The 21184-nt window shown below is 36.9% G+C and overlaps 1 protein-coding gene across 8 annotated transcripts in view; it reads left to right on the top strand.

Moving 5' to 3' along the window:
• Positions 1 to 21184, top strand: part of SPAG1 (sperm associated antigen 1) — a 38086-nt gene continuing 16902 nt past the window's right edge. The window contains exons 1-12 of one of the 8 annotated variants that reach the window (XM_086891525.1): positions 1 to 521; positions 1902 to 2043; positions 2601 to 2760; positions 3086 to 3211; positions 7808 to 7872; positions 9780 to 9898; positions 10376 to 10481; positions 12703 to 12833; positions 13454 to 13560; positions 15992 to 16154; positions 20077 to 20499; positions 20890 to 20989. In XM_086891525.1, coding sequence (XP_086747651.1) covers positions 1904 to 2043; positions 2601 to 2760; positions 3086 to 3211; positions 7808 to 7872; positions 9780 to 9898; positions 10376 to 10481; positions 12703 to 12833; positions 13454 to 13560; positions 15992 to 16154; positions 20077 to 20499; positions 20890 to 20989 — 1640 coding nt within the window. In that variant the 5' untranslated portion in view covers positions 1 to 521; positions 1902 to 1903. Of the gene's footprint in view, positions 861 to 1901; positions 2044 to 2600; positions 2761 to 3085; positions 3212 to 7807; positions 7873 to 9779; positions 9899 to 10375; positions 10482 to 12702; positions 12834 to 13453; positions 13561 to 15991; positions 16155 to 20076; positions 20500 to 20889; positions 20990 to 21184 lie in introns of all 8 variants that reach the window. The other 7 variants (XM_086891446.1, XM_086891589.1, XM_086891635.1 and 4 more) reach the window with 7 other exon arrangements.

The raw sequence follows: 21184 nt of genomic DNA, 5'->3' as shown, positions 1-21184 counted from the left end.
AGCCTGGCCTGCAGAGCGTGCACTTTGTGCCTGCATAGCAGAGGGAAGGGGTCGGATACTGACACGGCTGCTCAGAAGGACGAGGAGGGAGGAGCAGCGCTGCCGAACGGAGGCGGGTCTGGCCCCTTTGCGGGCACGCCGGGTGGCTCTGGCTGCCGGACAAAGGCGGTGAAGAGCCTCCGCTGCCCTCGGGAAGGGTCACGGATCTGCTTCGGAGAGCAGTGCCGGGGGAGCGCAAGGCTCACGGGCACCACTGGTGTGGGCGCCTGGGGACACCGGCGAAGGGAGGCGGACCGCTTGCTCTCAGCTGAGTGAAATACTGCGCTGAAACCACAAGGGTGATGCACGCTAGAGTTGCACCCCCGGGTGCTGTATTTCTGCCCGCCCTCGGCAGGCGCCCCCCTCAGCCCTGATCCCCGCCCTGACGCCAGCCGCGTCTGCGCGGCCTGAGCGGGGCTCGGGCGGACCCCGGCTGCGGTGAGGGCCGGGCCGCGTCCCGGAGACAGCGCGACGCCGGGCAGGTGGGTGCCGAAGAACGATGGGCGAGGCCCGTGTCGCCGCTGGAGCCGGCGGGGTCTGCCGGAGCCTCGGCAGGCCATCCCGGGGCGGGCAGCGCCGTGCCCAGGGCGCCATGTTGTACATAGCAACAGTTGCTACACACGGGCCGGCCGCGCTGCCCCGGGCCCGGCGGGGCGTGAGGGGAGCCTGGGTGCCGGCTTGGAGGTAAATCCCTGATCCGGGCCGGGGCACGTGTGGGGAAGCTGTACTGGAGAGGAGCGCCCCCCGGGCAGCCTCGGAGTCCTGGTCCCCTGGTCCAGCTCCCTCACGTCCATGGGAATAAACGGGAAAAACCGCCGGTGGTGATGAGCTTTTAATTCTTCTATTCTTCTTTAATTACTTCCTGCATTGGTCCCTCTTCCCACATGTGTTCTTCCTTTTCCAGTACTGAAACCGTAAAGTCTTGGGGCAGAATCTCTATGCAACACCTAATCATGATCAGTTATTATTAAAGTGATATACCGTATTGTAAACATTTTTTTGTAACTGCAAATTAACATATGTAGTTATGCAAGGCATTAGAACATAATTATTTTAATTTGGTATATAACTACACATAGTTGTTTTCACATACTAGCTAGTTGCCCTTATAATATTTCTTTAAAATTAACTGTTCTCTTCATGTACTACATAAAAGGGGGGGAAAAAGAGTTTAATCTCCATAGAACTTGTGATCAAAACAGAAAAAGATGCAGATGACCAGATCAAAGGTACAGGGAGACAGAAATGTCCCATTTGAATCCCTCATTTCATCAGTTACTGACTTACTGGAAAAGATTCAGATTAGTTCTGTAATATAATCAGAGACCCAGAAAATGCAGTTAGTGAGGAACAAAAATTGAATTTATTTTGTCTACACAGAAGCCAAAGATTCTCATTCCTTTAGATACATTGCATTGGTTAATGTCTTCCCTCTGAAAAAAGGCACTATCTTTTCCTTCATGCTTATCCCATTCGGTGTAAACCAGTATGTGTTAAATAAACCAGAGAATGTGGCAGGCAAAAATTGGCAATTTTTCTTCAAGTGGTCTTTCTGAATTGTTGTGACTTGCAAAAGCGGTAGAGTTACATACTCTTGTGAAAAACAAGGTTCACTTGCCTGATAAAAGGTTTAAGATAAACAAAAAGGCAATAGGAGACAAAGATAATAAAGCAAATAACACTCTTAAAAAGCACAGCTCACACTTCTGTCAGTAACCCCCTTGTCAAGGACAGTTTATGTGATCAGGCCTTGCATGAGAGAGTGGAGTGTGAGCAAGTTTATTCCTTAAATTTGCATTACTTCAAAATGTAACTAGAAGCTTACAGAATCACTTTTTTTTTTTTTTTCTTTTAACATTTAGTTATGGGTGATGAGTCAGTACCATATTTGCTGGGTGAAGGAACCACTAAAACGTATCAAATACCTATTAGTCATCTGGACTACAAATTCATTGAAAAATGCACTGATGTTAAGCACCTGGAAAAGATTCTCAGGGTATTAAGGTAAATTTATTTTTTTGCCTTCATTAATAGTTATATTCCTGTTCTGTAAAATTTGAGGGAGCTCTTTTCTATTTGTCTGAACCTGTCTGTGAGTTTCTAATTTAAAACGAACATACAAAGTTAAAGTAAGCATGCTAAAAGTGTGCCAACGATAACATTAGAAATCCAAGTCCTTCTTTAACCATCCAAAAGGTTTGAGTAACTCAATGATAGTTGTTTTTTTTTAAATGCTGCCACTCTATTTTGGTTCTCTTATGATCCATGTTGCCTGACTAGCAATTTCAGATGTCAGACCTATTTAACTTTTGCTGTAAATGACATGAGTTTCTTATGAGCACTGTGGTGATAATTTTGAGCTGTGTATGTGGGCATTGGAAACTGGTTGAAGGTTAGCTGAAATTTTTAAATAAAAATGTTATTAGATGATAGTAAAATTGGGATGTAACAAGAAAATAGTCTTCTGCAGTCACTGTACTGACTACACATGGAGGGAAACATGGAGGATGTGGTACAGTTTAGTTCTTTTTTGATAACATTTATATCTTTGCATTTTAAAGGTCTGGTGAGGAGGGGTGTTACCCTGAACTTACATTGGTTTGTGAAAAGCGTATTGAGCATTTGGATCCAAGGAGCAGAGCTCTGAGAAAAGATAAGCCTGCAGCTACAGCCTCTGATTTCACAGCTGAAGAATGGGAAGCAATTAATAGTGAACTGATGGTACAGGATCAATTTATGATGGACCATAATACAATCACTCACTGTACTCACTGTATCATTCTTCTTGTGCCAAAGTAGAATGTAATTATTTGATTAAAAGAGGAAATTATCAAAAGATTAAATTCTTAAATTTATTTTCTTGCTTAATGTCACTGAACCTTAACTGCTCATTTTAAATCTACAAATTTTTTTTTTAGGTCACTTTTTATTCAAAAGAACACTATTTCTCTTTGTCTTAATTGCTTTTCCCCATTAAGAGCGGTGCTTTTTAAGGATAATTGCTCTACTGCCTTAAGGTAAAAATATATTATTTATTTATTTTCAGAGCTGGCTGACAGAAATGAATGAAGATGATAAAAAATCACAGCTCCTGAGAACAGATACACTAAATGAAAGACAAGATAACTTGCCTCCCATTCGTTGTTCCAGCAGCTGCCTTTCCACTAATCAGGTATCTCAAGTTTTTTGTGTTAATTACGAGTGTTATTTGTAGGTTTTTCTAAAACTGGGAGATTTTATATGTATGAACTTCTAATCATTGTGCCTTTCTTACTAGATTTATTTTGTTAACCAGAAAATGAAAACCTTTAAGCTCCCTTGCAAGAGACCAGTGCTTAGACAAAAATGCTTTCTTAGTACTGGCATGTGTATTGTAATAATATTTTAATTCTGATCAAGAGTTCACTGCCAGAGCAGATCTCCTTAAACACCCTTTTGTTGTTCTTTGATTCCTATTTCAAAGTACTGTTTAAGCATGTGAACTAGGCACCTTCTGGATGAGATTATGCCAGGAGATTTTCTCCAGCTGCCAGCAGACTTTTGTTCTGTGGGGCCAGTCAGAAGCCAGTCCAAAATAAACACCTGGAACTTGTACAGTGTGGATGTTGGAGCCTCTGCAGCAATTGTTTTACTCTACAGCCACTCCTGTATTGGATAGTGCTGGTGTATATGTAGCCTTTGATTTGGCTTATTTTATACCTTGTGTATGACTGCAGTCATACAGCATTCTAATTTAGCCCTTAAGCAGACTTAACAAATCTTCATGACTACAGAACAGATATTTATGGTTTTTTCCCAGGTAGTAGTTTCCTTACATTTTGGTGGGTTTTTTGTTTATTTATCTGCTTGAAATCAGTTTTTTTTTCTGGCCAGCTTTTCTTGCTGATACTAAATATGGTGCTACTGAACAGATTGGCAGACAAGTAGGTGTGTATGGGATTTTTCTGAATTGTCAGGTGTTGTCATGGATTCAGTTCAGTCTGGTTTTCAAAATTTTCTTTGAAATTCTGGTACACTGCTATAGGAACTTCATTAAGCATTGTTCTTTTCTGGAGGTTGGTGAGTCAGAAATGTTATGAAGGGATCCTTACAGGTCATGTGATCTTTCTTACTAATTCCTATTTTTCTTGAATAATTATATATTAGTAAATGCCTGATTTGTGTTCTTGTATTGTCAGAAACTACTTCTTACTGTCAGCTGGTACATATCTATTTATCCTGTTGGACCAGGACATTTGGGATAGCTAGGCAGTCTCTGTTACGTAGTATACAAAGAGGCTGTGGATTCCAGCAAGTGTTTTATAGGTCTTTAGTACTGAGACTAAGGTATGCTTTGGTTTGGTATCTGGTAAACATATTTTGCAATGTATGTTCCTCTTGACTGTCCTATTTTGCTAAGATGGATTGTGCCACTATAGCTTTTTCCTTGATTCATGTCCTGTATAACTCCTAGGACAGAAAATGGTTTAATACCACGTGAACACAGTAAATCAAGTTTAGAATAGAAGCATAAAATGTCTTGAATATAGAATAGAATAGAAGCATAAAGTATCTTGGAATCTAGGATGCACGATGTTACTAAATAGGATGTGTTCTCTATTCAAAGACAAAATGTTCATTAATAAATAAAATAAAAATACTTTTTTTTTCTTCCTTCTTTAAACCATACAGCAGTCTTCAGATCAAATTTTGTTCTTTTGTTCTTCAGCTTTAGTTCTCCCTACCAGATTTTGGTGTTAGCATTATTGCCCAGGAAACCTAGATATAGCTTTATGCTTTACCTGTGGTATGCGATTTCCATTCCTTTTGTCTAAGCAGATGGCCTCTGAAGGAACTGTAACCTGTCCTGGAATAGAGAAGGGAGGCCTGAAACATTTTAAGTAGCAGTACAGATATATCACTACCAGATCCCTACTGAATAAAAGGAAGCTGTTTGTATAGCATCCACTAGATTTATACCTGTAACATGAAATCTCAAAAAAAAAATGGAACAATACACATAATCAACTTCTTCTTTCTTTCTTTCTTTCTGATAAAGATATGTGTCATCTTACAGTTTTTAAACATTTGGCTAATCAGTTGGGACTATAATTATTTTTCAGACATCATATAATTTTGTGAGTGGGATCAAGTTTAGAATCACTGTGATAAATCACCCTCTTTGCTAGAAAGAAATGCACAAAGCCTTCCATAATTTTATGTTATTACTTGATTGGAGACTGATCTGATGCATAAAAAAATCAGCATTTTCAATGAATCCATTTCTGGAAATTATTATTGATCCTAAACCAGTGGATTGCACTAATGGATACAAGTTTGGTAAATGACAGCATCTTTCTTGTTTTGTCTGTAATCAGATTTTCTTGCTGATACTATATATAGGTGTAATTTCTATTCACTACTGATAGTTTATAACTCTATACAGTGTGTTTTCTTTTTATTGGTGTGAATCCATGGTGGGGATTTTCCAAAAATGGACTGGAAAAGAGTGACGTTTATGCGATATCTGCCTCTATAACACAATGTGGAAGTTTTTGTCTTCCGCCCCTGTTTTCCTGTCACGCTGCCCAGAACTGTCTTAACTGACCACATTGCATAATTATTATTTTTGCTGCCTCATTTTATCTAGGAGAGAACTAAAGCATGTGTTTAAAGATACTGATATTCAAAAGACTGTATTGATGGGATTTCAGCTGAGTCTCCTTTGCCAAACATGGTTTTCTGATATTACTCCAGAAAGATTTGTGTCCTCAAATACCTCCTCATGCTACAGCCCAGGGCATGTAAAATGTATACAAATTTTATGTTTTAAATATCCACTGTGATAGTATCTAATAGCCTTTGTGTTGTTTTGGATATCCTGAATTCAAAACTAACCATAGAATAGTAGTGTTTAGTCCAGCACACAGAGCCCACAGGAGAACCAAGGCCAAATTGTGTTACCTGTACTGAAGCCAATTTGTGTGTTCATCTTTGATCCAGAAAATGTTCAGTGGGCTTCAAACCCAGTGGGATTCGTGCATTATGAATTATGGCAGGAAACATGACAAGCACAGAGGTTTTTTTTTTAATTCCATGGCATGTAAGTGTACATTTTTCATCAAAGCTTCTTTGGATGAGATCCTCTGAAATATTACTGATCAAGAAATTCCTGACTCTGTTGGAAGCACAACTTGAATACAAATTCATTTCAAAGACATGAGACTTAGAATTTTTTTAATTGTGGATTTTTGAGTCAATGTTTCTTCCTCATTCATTAAATGTACATGCTTATACATACTCCTAAGCTGGAGTTGCATTAGAGTAAGTGCCTTATGAGAATTTCTTCTGAGAGTTGCAGTAGTTTTGTTTATTTAAATTGAGGACTTTTGTTGAAAAGAAATACTTGATATTCATTAAATTAGTACATTTGTAATATATACCAGGATGGATATGTAATGATAACTCATGTTTCAGGAAGGCATGTTTAGGAGTTACCTTCTCTAAACATGTGCTGATCGCTAAACATATTTATCATTTTCTCTCGCTTCCTGAAAGACATAACATTAACAGTAATTCTAGGGTTATATACTACAAAATTTTGTGTAACCTAACATTACATATAGTCAGAAGTGTTTACAGGAAGGGTTACATTTGCATTATGTAAATTGAGGTGTTTACATCCAGCTGCTGAAGTATGTCCTTGTTACAGTGTCACCACTGGTAAAGCAAGTTTAGGGAGCTTCTGGTAATTTTTTTGGTCCAGTTTATCACATGCTGAATTGAACTGGTACAGATATTTGGAGATTGTACTGTGAGCTCTATCAGACTGTTTGTTTAAACACAGAAAATTGTAAATATGCAACTCTACAAAGAATTACACTGGTCTAACTCAGTGAATGCTGGATTGCAAGGTAAGAGGAGGACTGAATGACCAGGATAGGATAGATGGGAATATTTTGAACTGGCTGTTCCACTGTGAAATACCTGTTTGGAACCACACCTTGCTATTAAGTATTTTGAAGTCAATAAGCAGGGAGGGGCATAGAAGAAGTATAGTCTCATCACAGAGGTAGAAGAGATGCCAAAGGTGACAGCTAGGGAAGTAGAGTCCATTAGTGCAGGAGATGGGTTGAGATACAAGGCAGCCAAATCTGATTGTCAGAACTGATTGTTGCAGGAAGGTCCTCAAGATACATTTTAGGTAAGGCAAGCTTCAATGGTGAAGCTTGTCTAAAATCTAAAATGAATATAAATAATCTTGGAATTTGCTTTAGTGAAGGGACAAATGGTGACAATAAGTCCAGATACTTTGAAGTAATTTATTTGCAGATTTGTTGGGAGTGTTCCAGGGACTACCAAAATCTGTGCATTGGGTTCTCTTGGGAAAGGGAAGCATAAAACCAGGTTACTGATTTAATCTCATTGTCAAACACCTCATCACAAGGATGGGTTTTCCAAAGACTGAGTTCTCTCTTGCTGTGTTGAAAGGATGTTTGGGAAGATGGCATCACAAGATACTAATTAGAAAGTTTCACTCAGTGCCTCTGTGATGTGACAAGACAGTGGACAAAAAGTGTGAGACATGGGAGCTCCTCAAATTACAATGGTGTATGAAATGCATTAAGATTTTCTTTAAGATGAATTACATTTTCAAGACTGAGCTGAGAATAGTCATGAGTGGTGTGGTTGCTAGGAAAACATGTACTACAGAAACAAACCAAAAGAACCACTGTGAATTCCACTGCAACAAATTGTCTTACAAGATGACTGTTTGTTCCTCTTTTAGGACAAAAAATTACAAAACAAACGAAGCAAGAAAAACATACCACGGGATTATAGTGAATGGGACAAGTATGTTAAATCCCTTATATTTCAATTTTTAATAAATCTCACTTATCTGTTTAATTACACTGTTGATGTATACATCATGATGTATATAATGACATAGCATTAAGGTCAGCATTTTAGGGAACTGTAACACAGATGAAACTTTGGTTTTTCTTAATAAATATTCTGCTAAAATGCAAATGGCACATTGTGTTACTAACAGCTGAGAACGAGTTAGTCTATACTTTTGTACAATCTGTGTGAAACAGTAAATCAGCAGAAAAATAAATAAAAATTGCTTAATTGATGAGATTTTTAAAAGCTGCTCTAGGGTTATTTAACATGGACTTATAAACAAGGACTTCTCTATAGCTAAAGTCACAGTTCTACATTGAAAACAAAACCAATGAATATTTACTTCCGCACTGAACCCCACTAACCTCAAAGAATGAGCTTCAGGCAGATGCATCTGTTTACTCAAATGCAATTACACTTAATAGAGGTTTAGACAGTAACTATTTTAGAATGGCTGGACCTCTGATACAAAGACAATCCACATCCTATAATGGTGGCACATCAACCTCCCAAGTTACGTGACAGGTTGATGCCCAAATTGTTGAACACAGAAAGCAAACAGCACATACTTGTGTTGTACATAGTAGAAGCTTTTCTGTAGTTCCTGAAATCTGGAATATAATGCTGTAGAATCAGAGTGAAGAGGCACAAATTTCCTGTGCAGTAGATGGGGATATTTTGGGGTTTGGGTAATGAAACTATACCCATCAAAAACCCTGTTCTGCATAAGTTTTGCATATTAGTTATTTTCACGCATTTATCGTTCAGAATTTGGTGCCTTCCTGCTCAAATGTGGACAAAGAAAACAGATTATAAAAATAATCTTATATAAAAATAATATTATCAGAACATAAAAATATTTTCTGTAACAATTTATTCTTTTATTAATTTATTCTTTACTCTTGCTATTGTATCTTTCCAAATTAATGGTAGAGATTTTGTTTACACATCTAGGTACACAATCTTTAAGTATTTCAGCATGCTGATTATAGTACAGGTTGTGAATTTTCCCATGAAACACTTCATTTATTTTGGATTATGAGTACACTGCAACAGAGTTGTTTGAAAGACATATTCCAATTTAAAGCCTATCATGGTTTTAAAATGTTTTGAGGATAATTTCAAAACTTTCAAATAATTGTTTTGGCAGTTTCTAAACAAAATGTTTAGAAAAAATGTTTCACTTCTTATTTTAAAAACATTTACTTGAAATGTGGTTAATTTATAATAAATAGGTAAAAGTAAGCTAGCAAAAGATCAGATTCAAAATGGAGAACAATTAGCCTTATGTGAAAAGGTTTTGAGTTGAATAATTTTTCAAAATGGTATGTTGATTTCAGAAATAAATTATTCATATTGTCAAGATTATTGTGAAAAGGCTATTTTTCTTGGTACCTTACACAGAAAAGCAGCAAGAATAATATTTCTTTATAGCATAGGAATTGATTATTGCTATATTTATTTTACAGTACTACAGCAGCAATATTTCTTGATATACATTTCTAAACACTGTTTTCAAAAGCTGCTTCAGAGTAGCTTTTGAAGTGTTTGAGACTACTTTCCTCAAGTTTACTATATAAATTGCTTTGAAGCTGTTTCTTAGTTTTTTTGGCTGAGGTTAATAGGGATGTTTGGTAGGGCTGGGATGAAGCCTGATGATACTGTTTCTTAAATTGTACCTGTCTTTTTTGGGGAAGATAGGGAGGAGATAGACAGAGATTTTTCTTGATCACCAATAACTGAACACAGCTTTATCTCTTTTCCTTTGGTTTATAATGAAAATACAGTATGCCTTTCTATCAGCTGAGGAGTCTTGCTATGCAGCATTATTGAATTTGTCATTCTATTAATTAAAGGTTTGATGTGGAAAAGGAATGTTCTAAAATTGATGAAGACTGTGAAGAAAGTAACTCGAAAGCAAGATTCTTCAGCAGGCCAAGTCTAGCTGCAATTGAAAAGAAAATTGACACAACTGGTAATGTCTTAGAAACATAATTTTTCTTTAGTTGTAATACTGTGTTGTGGAGTATGAATACTAATTAAAAAAGTCTATCATAGAGTTAAAGTGCCTTTATTTTTCAGCCCCTAGAGATGCTAAAAGTTCTTAGATCATCAAGTGAGCTTGAAGCCATGTTTGAAAAAAATTTAGTCTTGCTTAATAAACAGTAAGAATATTCATTTTTAGTTGGGAGCACTAGGTAAAGAAGTAAAGCATAATCTGGTATTATAAATAAATGGTAGAGGTTAGCCAATTGCTTTTTTTCTTGCATGCTGAATTGTATGCCTTTGAGAAGAGTTTAGTATTTTATCACAGAAGATAAAATACAAATTTGTCTTTTAGTAAGCCATGTGCTTTAAAAAAAATGCAGACTGTGAGATTCAAAGTATTTTATCTGACTGTTGTGGTTACATCTGTGCAAGTTGCTAGTTGTGTAGAAATATTTTTTGCTAGGAATGACAAAGAGAGAGAAAATTTTTATTGCTACTCGTGAAAAAGAAAAGGGCAATGAAGCCTTTGCCACTGGCGATTATGTGGAAGCAGTGACATATTACACTCGGTGAGTAAAATGCTATTGTGTTCTTTTATTTTAATGACTCTTACTTGTGAATGCTGTTTATAATTGAATTAATTGAATTTAATAATTGAAACAACTTCTTATTGAAGCAACTATTGATGATTTAGATTATTTTCAAAAGGGCAGAAAGATTTGACAGAAGAATATTTAAAGCACTGATCCATCCTGATATTAATTTTTATTTATCAGACGAGAAGGGGCTATATAGTGATGGAATGCAATCTGCAGGTGTCACAAACTTCCTCAGATTTTTTTAAACCATTGAGATTCAAGGACATGTTTCCAAAAATAAAAGGATCGTCAGAGTGTTGAGAAATTAAATAATTACAAATATAGTCTAACTCTGTGGTTTGAAATAGTAAGGACTTAAAAAACCCCAGAAATCAGAAGTGTCAAAGTTGTCATTTAGAAATTTAGGGCACATGGAAATATATGGGGTATTAATTACAAGTGATAAGGGAGTGTAATGATATGACACTAGTGTGGGATGAAATGTGAAGATAATTAATGAGCTATGATATTATATGGGCTAACCTTGAATAAAAGTATGAGAAGGTTAATGCATTTGTAGTCAGTGCAGATAAGTATGGAGAAAATAATGAATAGAAATAGTGTGAAACAGCAATAAAATAAATATTTAACATATTTTTGTTTAGGAAGTATCATTCATATTGTCAGTGAAGGAGGCAGGGTTTTGTAGAGCAGCTTATGAAATTTTGTCTGGAGGTTGCTAATATAGACAGATGTGTATATATGTGTGTGTATGTGCACACTTGTAATGATATTTATAGAGCACAGTCTGCTTAACTGAGGCATTTGATGTGTGATGGGTTTTTCTTGTTGTTTTTCATGACCTGCAGCCTTAAAACCTATCTCGTTTTCTTTGGGTTTTTTACACAGACATAAACAAAGTTTATAGCTGTATTTCATATACCATAAAATAAAAATAGTAATATAAAAATAAGTTAAAATGTCTGCTTTTGGAACATAAATGAGGTACTAATTACTAAGGATAGGCAGAATCCTTTTTAATTGAGAGTTTTTCCATTTTTGATGTCCATGGGGCATTGTATGCCTTCTGAAACATATGATAGTGACACCATGCTGTTCTAACTGGTCACTTTTCGAATTCTGTCTGAAATCTATTTTCTTAGAGTTACAAATATTAAAGTAAAATATTTTGGAGTTTATTATTAATAACCTGAAGTTGTCATCTCTGACAAAAATGGAAAATGTATAATCTGACCTCTTATTCTTACCCATTGGCTTTCTTGACTGGCTTGTCAGCCTGTTCCTCTTGTGTGAAGACAAGCCTTCACGCATTGAATCACTGTTTAGACTAGAATGGATCTCCTCTTTTTCCTCACCCTCCTACCCTTTCTAAAGAGCATGCACGGATTATCCCACCATATCTGTTATCCCACTGGGATCATAGCTGCATAGAGCTTTTATTATTTTTTTTTCCCATGTGTTGTGCATTTGTAGACAAGCATTTGAAATTGTTCTCCAGCCAGGTTTTCTTTTTTTTCCACAAGGAAAGTGTGAGTCTATTGCAATGTGCTGTCCCCCTGGCACTTCTATTGCTACTTTTCCCAGTGAACACAGTTTCGTTTTCCTTGCAACATTATTAGCAAGCTTGTTGGCAAAGATTCCTTTACACCATTTTGTTATGTCCATCCCAGCTGTCCTTATTCCTCAGAGATGATTCTGTTGTTACAGAAGCTAAAGCCCTACCTACAATACCACCCTGCAGCCAGACATTGACCTGGACAATTCATCCACTGCTACCTGAGTCTTTCCATTTTACAAGCAAGATCAAGAAGAATCCTATGTGTTCTCCCCCACCACCATACTTTTCATCATAATCCCCAGAGCTGTGTAGTTACTCTTCATCTTTCAAAGGTTTCATTTGGCAGTTTTGTTGGAGTTCTACATGGATGGCAGGAGGAGGTAGCAGTCTAAGTTACAGACAAGCCTCTGCAACATCTCAGTCTAAGTCCTGGCAAGCAAGAGGCCTCTGAAGACAGTAAATCTTCTTGGTGGATGGTTGACTGTGGTCTCACAGGAGGGAGTCCCTAAGCACTGCTGTGGTTAGAATACCAGTATTGATATTTCTGTAGTACTGTTTCCAGCTTACAGTAGTGAAGTGTTTCTAGATTCAGGTTTTCTAGCTCTGACATGATCAATCTTCCCTTTCTTTTAGGAGTATATCAGTAATACCTACTGCAGCTGCATATAATAACAAAGCTCAAGCAGAAATCAAACTTCAGGACTGGGACAGTGCTTTGCAGGATTGTGAGAAGGTTCTAGATATGGAACCTGGCAACATAAAAGGTAAAGTAGAAAATAAAATGTCAATGTATTGTTTTACCTCTAGCAAATAAAATGGTACATGTTGTTAGTTGATTTAATTGAGCTTTAGATGAGGTCTAAATACAAATAAGGAGATAGCATGGCTTCCCAAAGCAGTTTTAATGGTTCTTTGGGGGTTAGTGAAGTTTTGTGCAGTTCATCCTGTTGATTTGTAATGGGAATTCATACATGGCAGCATGCTTTTCATATGATAGCTATAAGTCCTCTTGTATTTGTGCAGTGTTTCCATAATACCCACTCTGAATTATAAATTAATTTAAAAGTGACACGAAGACAATCAAAATTGCTGGTTTATTCCTTTCTGAAGTCAAGGACTTGAATGTAGCAAACTGTATTTGCATGGGTGGAGGGAGAAAATTTGGAAACTATTACAAGGTGCTTCACAATTCATGATTGCTGCCTCAAAAGACATCACATGAAATTGCATCATTAAAAATCATCAAGAAAACAGTTGTTACTAATATAGAAGTAAGTGCAGAATTTTTAAATCTGTTTAACTGCACTTAACATATCTAGAAAAAATAGTGTATTTTTATTCACTTTATCCTTTAAATACATAAATATACTTCGTTCTTTTGTAGCTTTGATGCGTCGTGCCACTGTACACAGTCATCTGCAGAATTACCAGACAGCTATAGAGGATCTGAATAAAGTGCTGTCTGTTGAACCAGAAAACTCTATGGCTAAGGTAAAGATCAGTGAGTTGAATATGGCTAGAGAGAGGTTGTATGCAGTTGTAGCATAAAGTGAGTACAGTTCAGGTTGTTTGATGTAACTGAGTTTCGAGGACACACTTGATCTGCTGTGCCATTGATCAGCTTCCCAAGACCACATGTTGTGGAAATTAGGTACTTGAATGGGCCCAGATCTTCTGTTCAGGACTTGATCGTGAGGAAAAGTGTTCTCTATTAATGTAATTTAGGTGCCCAAAACATTTTCTGCTGAACATGCTTTGCAGTATTAGTGTCTTGCTGATCAAAGATATTTGGGAATTTTTATTGAAAAGATCCACTGAGATAGGTGCATTTAAGTTTGAGTACATAATGAGAAGAAAAATTCAACAGAGATGCCAAGCGTTTTTTGTTATAATGGTAAAATTAACGCAAAAGAGAATAGCTGGATTCTGTCCTTGCTTCAGTGTGGTTATAAATCCTCATTTCTCATCTCCAGGGTAGAATGAAAAAGCTTTCATACCTTCCAATAAATCTGGACCCTTCATAACCAATTTTGGATCAAAGAAAGCCAGGTGCTTTCTTTGAAAATCAAGGAGAGGATGTGGTCCTTGCACTGCTATTACTTTGGCTGTTTAGGAGAGAACTGGTTTGTGTCCCTTCATTGGTATCTTAGGGATGTTTTGCAGATTAGAACAGTCCTTGCATTTGTACTCTATGTGTCCTGAGAATCTTAAGTAATGGGCAGTTTTGATAATAAACTGCTAGTTGTATGTTAATTATGAGGCCATCATGCTACTTACCCTCACAATGTTTTTACGTATGACTTCTGGATGCTGTGCAATTGTCCCAGCTTCTGACTTCTGTCCAGCTCTTGCTGGTGGCATATCATAAGCTGCTAGCAGCTTGCTCATTGCTGCTTCTTTCCATGGAGTTACTACTATTGCTTGAACCAGAGAAAGTGGTATAAGCTTCTTGTGTCAAATTCACCACATACAGCATTTATCCCTTTTAGGGTTTTCCTGGAGCTAAGCTCCTGTCCAGAATAGTTCTTGAGTTTTGTATCAACCAAGGAATCATATGTTTCTAGATTTGAATTGTTAAGGAAATTTTAGTCTTTTTCTTTTCTGTTTACAAGATCAAATAACTAAATAACTTGTGAGTCTGTGATGACAACTCTATAACAGTCTTTGTAAAAAGATGTATCAAATGGGCTGTACTAAGACTTCTTATAATACTAGACATAGATAATCACTCATTTTGATTACACTCTTCCATTACTTGCTTTGATGAGCAGTGCATTTGTAACTGAAAGCAGATGTCTTTACTTTGTCCTTATCCATGCCAGCTATTATGCCCTGGCTGGCACATTGAGAAATGACAAGTGCTTGGCAGGGCATTTTTTCAAGTTTCTTATTGCTTGGAGGGTCTTCAAAACCCTCTTGAGCTAAATATGAATGCATAGAACATATACAGAGTGCACGTCTGTATCTAGAATCACTAATACAAAAGTGAATTAGTTCTCAGTAACTGGAATTCTTCAAGACAGTTTGTCCATGTGAATCTTTGCTTGATCCTGTTCTTGTATTTTTCTTGAGGCAGGAAGTACTGAGATAGCACTTTCTTGTACAGTATTGAGTTACATTCAAAGTACCACATAGTGCTGGGTGTGTCTTACTCTGCTCTGACAATGTAAAGTGATTTAGTGGTTTATGGGTTACAGTGATGGTGCTGGGTTAACAGTTGGACTTGATCTTAAAGGTCTCTTCCAACCTTGATGATTCTAAGCACAGTTAAAGGGGGTTTTTTGAGTAATGGAAAAGTGTTATGGAATGAGAAGCTGTTTGATCATCTAATTGCAGTCCTTATTTTAGGAGAAAACCTTATCATTATTCAACAGTGTCTTTCTGCTACACTGTTAAGAGACTGTTGTCTCTTGGTTCTAGTCCTCTCAGTTGCATTTCTCCATCAGATGTCCATCTGACATCAGATTCTCCATAGTATAAATTTTGATTTTGATTTTAGGCTTTTTTGGAGCTTCTCTAGAGAACCTAGCGTTTTACACATCTCTTCTTAGTAGACCATGCCAGATCTCACAATCATAAATCTACTTTTTTTCCTTTGAATTTAGTTTGTTTTTTTTGGTAAGCAGTGCATTCAAGAAAAGTATTTATTTATTTATGTGATATTTTCACATAAGGATGTAAAGATATCTTGTGTCTTTATCTTGTGAGAGTGACAGAAATTGACTATTAATTGTGGTTTGATGCTGACTCTTGGAAAATTCACATTTATTTGCAATCTTTTTATATTGGCAATATTTATCTTGATAATTCTTCAGGATGTTACATGGATTATTTAACAGAATGTATTTGCTGTACATAAATTGTCATTTATATACATAATAAAAAATACTTATGCTATTGCTGGCTTTTTTCTCTGTCGTAGAAAAGTCTGCTAGAGATTGAAGAGAAACTGAAAGGTTTAAACCCTGTATCTGGGCCTCCAGGCAAAGGAAAAAAAATACTTATTCAAGAGATAGAAGGTTCTGAAAATGGTGAAGGAAGAGGGGAAAATACAGAAGAATGTGAAAGACATGATGGAGATAAAAGTAATGTCTTATAATTTCCTGTTTTATTTTAACCTAAGATTAAGATTTTAACAAATCACTGTTTTTGGGATTGTAATGTTTATTCACACAATTCATCAATGTTTTCTTGCAAAGAATTTTGCCTATTCGAGGACTAAACTTACATTGAATACTTAAAGTAGATCTGGGTGTGAAATCTAGAATCCAGTTTTATTACATATCTTTGTAATTCTTTCTAGAATGAGCATAACAGAGAGAAATGGAAAATATTGCTATAAAATACCTTCTTCCCTGTGCCCTGTGTAATTTTACACCTGTCCTTTGTTGTGAACACAGTTAAAAATTTGTTCTGGTGAGAGAACATTTTGTGTTCCTGAGATCTTTCTGTCACACAGCTTTCCTGCCTTGCCATCAGCACACTTTTATTCTGCATTTTTCTTCCAATGCTTGCATCAAAGGGTGTAAAAATGATCAAGTATAATTTGTCAACATCAGTAATTTTTGTTGTTTGTTTTGGAAACTATCATTCTTATTTTTTGGTTTTTTTTTTAATTGTAAGAGCCCATCTCAGTGCTGTGCATGTTTATATTAGAGATAAACAACATGTAATTCTTGTACTGGGTGTAGTTTACAAGCAGTTGAAGTGTGTCTCCCATTCCTGGATTAGTGTGTGATTAACTGCTAGGCTCTTGGGATGAAGCCACTGGCATAATCAGAATCCATGGCTTGCAGGAGGAGGTGAGGCAGCAGGGGCTAGGAAGGCTCCTGTTAGCTGGTTGCTTTTAGATTCAGCTGCATTGCTGGCCTCTAGCCTGCAACAGAATAACATCCCTAGGCCGGTTTCACCCTTCTCCTTTGTGTTAGTTATGTTGGTTCTTTAAGGTATTGTGGCATGACAGCTGTGACTTTTATGTTTTCTGTGTTTTGTCTTGAAACTAAATCAGTCCGTGGGTTTTGCAGCTTACTCATGAATGTTGGACTGTACGTGTGTGATATAATAATGTATCACTGGCACACAAGATTAGGGAAAATACGTTTCTCCACATCAGACATTTGGTGTCTACCAAATCTCCTGAGCTAAAACCCTGGAAGAGAGGGTGCATCATGTCCCTAGCCTTAAATGTCTGTTCATTTGAGGTTGTTTTCTACTGTGAGCATTCAGATGACTGTGTGCCTTCTAGCTCCATAGGAAGACTTCCATTCTGTTGATGAAAGGTTAGGCCTTTAAACACAGGGAAGATCGTCATCTGACGCCAATGGCTTATGTGTTCCTGTGATATGCATAACTATTTCTGAGATTTAAGTGGCAAGCATTTTCATAGATTACTCTGTATTTTCTTGTATAACTGGAAACAAATATGAATTCAGTTCAGTTAATGAATAAAAATGTTCTGTGAATCTAACAGCAATAAGTAGATTAAACATCTAGTCCTGTAATCACAGGCAGTCCTGTAGTCCATGTAGTCCAGTGATGTAGTCACATTTATTTCACATTCTAGTTGGTGAGCCTGATGCATTCCTACTAAACTTAAAATTTAGAGATTGGAAAAAAGAAAATCAAAATATTTTTTATTTTCTTTAGGGCTGAAGAGTTGATTTCTGAATTTTGAACAAAACGAAGTCTAAATAGAGTGTAGTCTCTCTTCATCTTCTGTTTAACCAATAGCAAAAGTAAAAAGAGCCCTTTCTGTACAATAGAAATGGAAAATTGCTTGCATCATACAGACTATAAAACCCAGTATTCAAGCACTGCAAAACCTAAAAATCATGTGTGTGCTCAACAAAACACCTGGTATTTTGACATGTTATACCCTCAAGTTTAAAGATAAATTGATAGATTTTAAATAGCCCCTTTTAACTGAGACAAATTTGTTGAGCTGTGTGGTATTTGCTTGATGCATTACAATATTAAAGAATATTATTTATATATTATATTATTATATAATATTTGACACTCCTCGAACTTAAAATATTCCTGTTAGAGTATTCAGTGGTTTGGGTTTTTTTTTAGTTTTATGATGGTTCTTCCATTCTAAGTTTCTTATTTTAGAAATAACATAAATTAGAATTCTTTCTAGTGTGTGTTTGTTGTTGTTCTGGTCAAAATTCTGCCCAGAATTTTCAGTACCTTTCTTCAAATTCTCCTTGGAATTTATAATGTGTCTTGAATTTTTTTCCTTAAGAAAAGTTCAGAAGTATTGGGTTTTTTTTTTTTAGCACAGAATACTGCTTTTGAGAATACATTTCTCTGTAGAGACCAGTACAGAAACATTGTTTTTAAAGACTGAAACTAAAAGACAGTGAGAATTATATTTGAGAAGTATAGCTGTACATTTTTTGCATGCTGTTTACTCAGACCTGAAATATTCAACCAATTAGTATTACCTAGCAGCTAAACAAGGTAACTATCAGCATTCCTATTGTCAGGGGGACTCCAGACTCCAGATGCTATAAATGCTTCCTGTTTAATCCAGGACTGGTTCTGTGTACTTCATCTTTATTAAGTTTCCTCCTGTGTTCAGGAATTACACATTATTCACATTAGTACCATTTACATCACATATTATATAGCTGCCTTGCTTTTTTTTTTTTTTTTTTTTTTTTTTTTTTTTGTCTCTAGAAGCTGGGATGCTCTTTGACAGTGTTTTGCTATGTTTTGTTAAAGTTCGTCCTATCACCTCTTTGTCTGTGACATTTAAATTTTTTTTCTGTTTTAATGTCCATAAAATGAAAGTATTTTAGCATGTGTGTTAAGGAAGTTGTTAATATACTGGTGTTTCATTCATCTGCCTAGCAAGCCTTTTACCACCATTCTCCCTGGCAAATAGACTTTAAACCTTTTTGGTATATTTGGCACCACCAATTAGATGGATGTATCTGTCAAATATAAATAATTTAATTTTTACAAAATGGTCTGTGTGGGTAGATTTAGCCCACTGTGGAGTATGAACTTACTGTTAAACTTGGTATTTCAAAACAGGGACCTCAGCTAGGTAGAAGGCACTAAAGGAGGATCTATTGTTTCTACAAATTTTATGCTTTTCCATCCTGGTCAGTTTGATATCAGTAACATTTTGTATGTTTAAAAAAAAAATTATTGCTTTCATTTGGGAGTTCTTCTGTATTGAGTCAGTGTCAGATGTTTTGTTAAAGTCAATTGAAAGTATCATTCCGATATGTTGGACAGATAAATACATCAGGTTAAGGGAAGGGGAAGATAGCATCTTAATAGTACCAAAAGGCAGAGTTGTTCTGTGAGAAGTAGTATCGAGAGTCACGCTCTGCAGAAATCTATCTTTGAATACTGTGGTGGTAATCTGGTAGGAAATCAGCTGAATATGGAAGATAGAGATTTTATTATCTAACACCCTTTTTCTTATTCTATGATTTTTTTCTGAATAAATTTGTAATAAATAACAGTGAAAGTTGAATAAGCACATGCATAAGCAGAAAAGGGTTTTTGGCATGTTTAAATGAAATCTTGAGAAGGATTTATAAGCTTTTATCCTGCATATTCTATATTATATTTGAGGAGAGTTTTGTGTAACATTATTGGTTTGATAGTTTGTGATCTAATTTTAACATGCAAGCATTTGATTTGGTCGTGGAAGATCAAAGCGTCCGTGTTGTAATAGGCGGTATTGAAAGCGTTAATTTCAAGGTGAGCCCTGTACCATTCTGACACCTCAGGACAGGGGTTCCCATGTGCCCAGCAAGGGAAAATGAGGCTTCCTAGTGATCCCTTCTCAATACCAGCTGCAGGTTCCTTGTAAGTAGGAATTTTTCCGTGTCGTTAGCAGTGTTTCTGAGGCAGATAAGCCCCCCTAGCGCTGGGATGCTGCAGGCTTCGGTCGGTGTCCCTGCGCAGCACCCCCGTGTCGCGGCGGGCCGATAGTTCGCGCTGATGATGCGGCTCTAAGCCGGCTCATTAACGCCCTTGCAGGCTCCGCCGCGGCAGCGGCAGCGCGGGCGGCAGCGGGGGAGCCCGCCATGGGCAACGCGCACAGAAAGTCCCACGGCAAAGGCGGCGGCAAGGCGCACGACAGAGACACGCACAAACAGAAGGAGCCCGCCGAGAGCGGAGGAAAAAAAGGCGCGTCGGAGAAGTCAGAAAAGCATTTGTCAGACCATGAAGGCGAAGTTAATGGCTATTTACGCAGTCATGAGAAGAGTGAAAGCGCCGAAGCTGAGGAGCTCTGCAAGTCGCTTAGAGGAGGGTCTCAGTCGGCTGGTGGTGGCAGTGCCAATTCGCTTCCTCCTACTGCAGCAAAACTAAAAAGTGAAGGAAACGAGTTATTTAAGAGTGGACAATTTGGAGAAGCTGTGCTAAAATACTCGGAAGCAATTGAGTGTGTCGCTGGTCTAGGTGAGTGTAATAATGCCTTATACTTAAAATTTAGAACTGTTTAGAAGATTTAAAGGAGCTACGAGTGAACGAATGTTAGCCTGCCCCTGGATTTTTGACAGGAGTTGCCATGCAGTAAATCTTTCATCATTTCAGTAGACAGCAATTCATGTGACAGAAAATACAGGAAAATGAGTGAAATAATGTTTTAATTTTCTTGGGGTAGAGCTGTTGGCATTTATTTATGTTTGAATACTTACATATTCTAGGCGACATGATAAAAGAAAGCTGTTTAGAGCTTTGCAGTGTCAACAGACTGCATCACTGCAGTGCAACTTGGAGTATGCAAATCTTTAATTCTTAAGTGTAATTTCAGTAATACTATTTGATTTTAATTGTAACTTCTTCTAGGAGAACAAAGTCCAGACGATTTAAGTATCTTGTACTCAAACAGAGCAGCATGTTACCTCAAAGAAGGGAACTGCAGTGACTGCATTCAGGATTGTAACAGGTAAATTGAAACCTCCCATGTAGAACAACAACATTCCTGGTGATGATTAAACATTTTAACTGACATATTGCTAGTGCTGTTTGACTCAGAACAATATCAATAAAGTCTGATTCCCTGTCTAAATGACAGATACCTTTGTTAGATAAACAATCACGTGGAAACTAGGAAAGGAATAACTTTTAACTTACTGTGTAA

This window comes from Cyanistes caeruleus, chromosome 1 (genome assembly GCF_971803275.1).
Source record: "Cyanistes caeruleus chromosome 1, bCyaCae1.hap1.1, whole genome shotgun sequence".
NCBI lineage: Eukaryota > Metazoa > Chordata > Aves > Passeriformes > Paridae > Cyanistes > Cyanistes caeruleus.
Note: the sequence above shows the minus strand (reverse complement) of the source record. Positions and strands in the feature narration are given on the sequence as shown.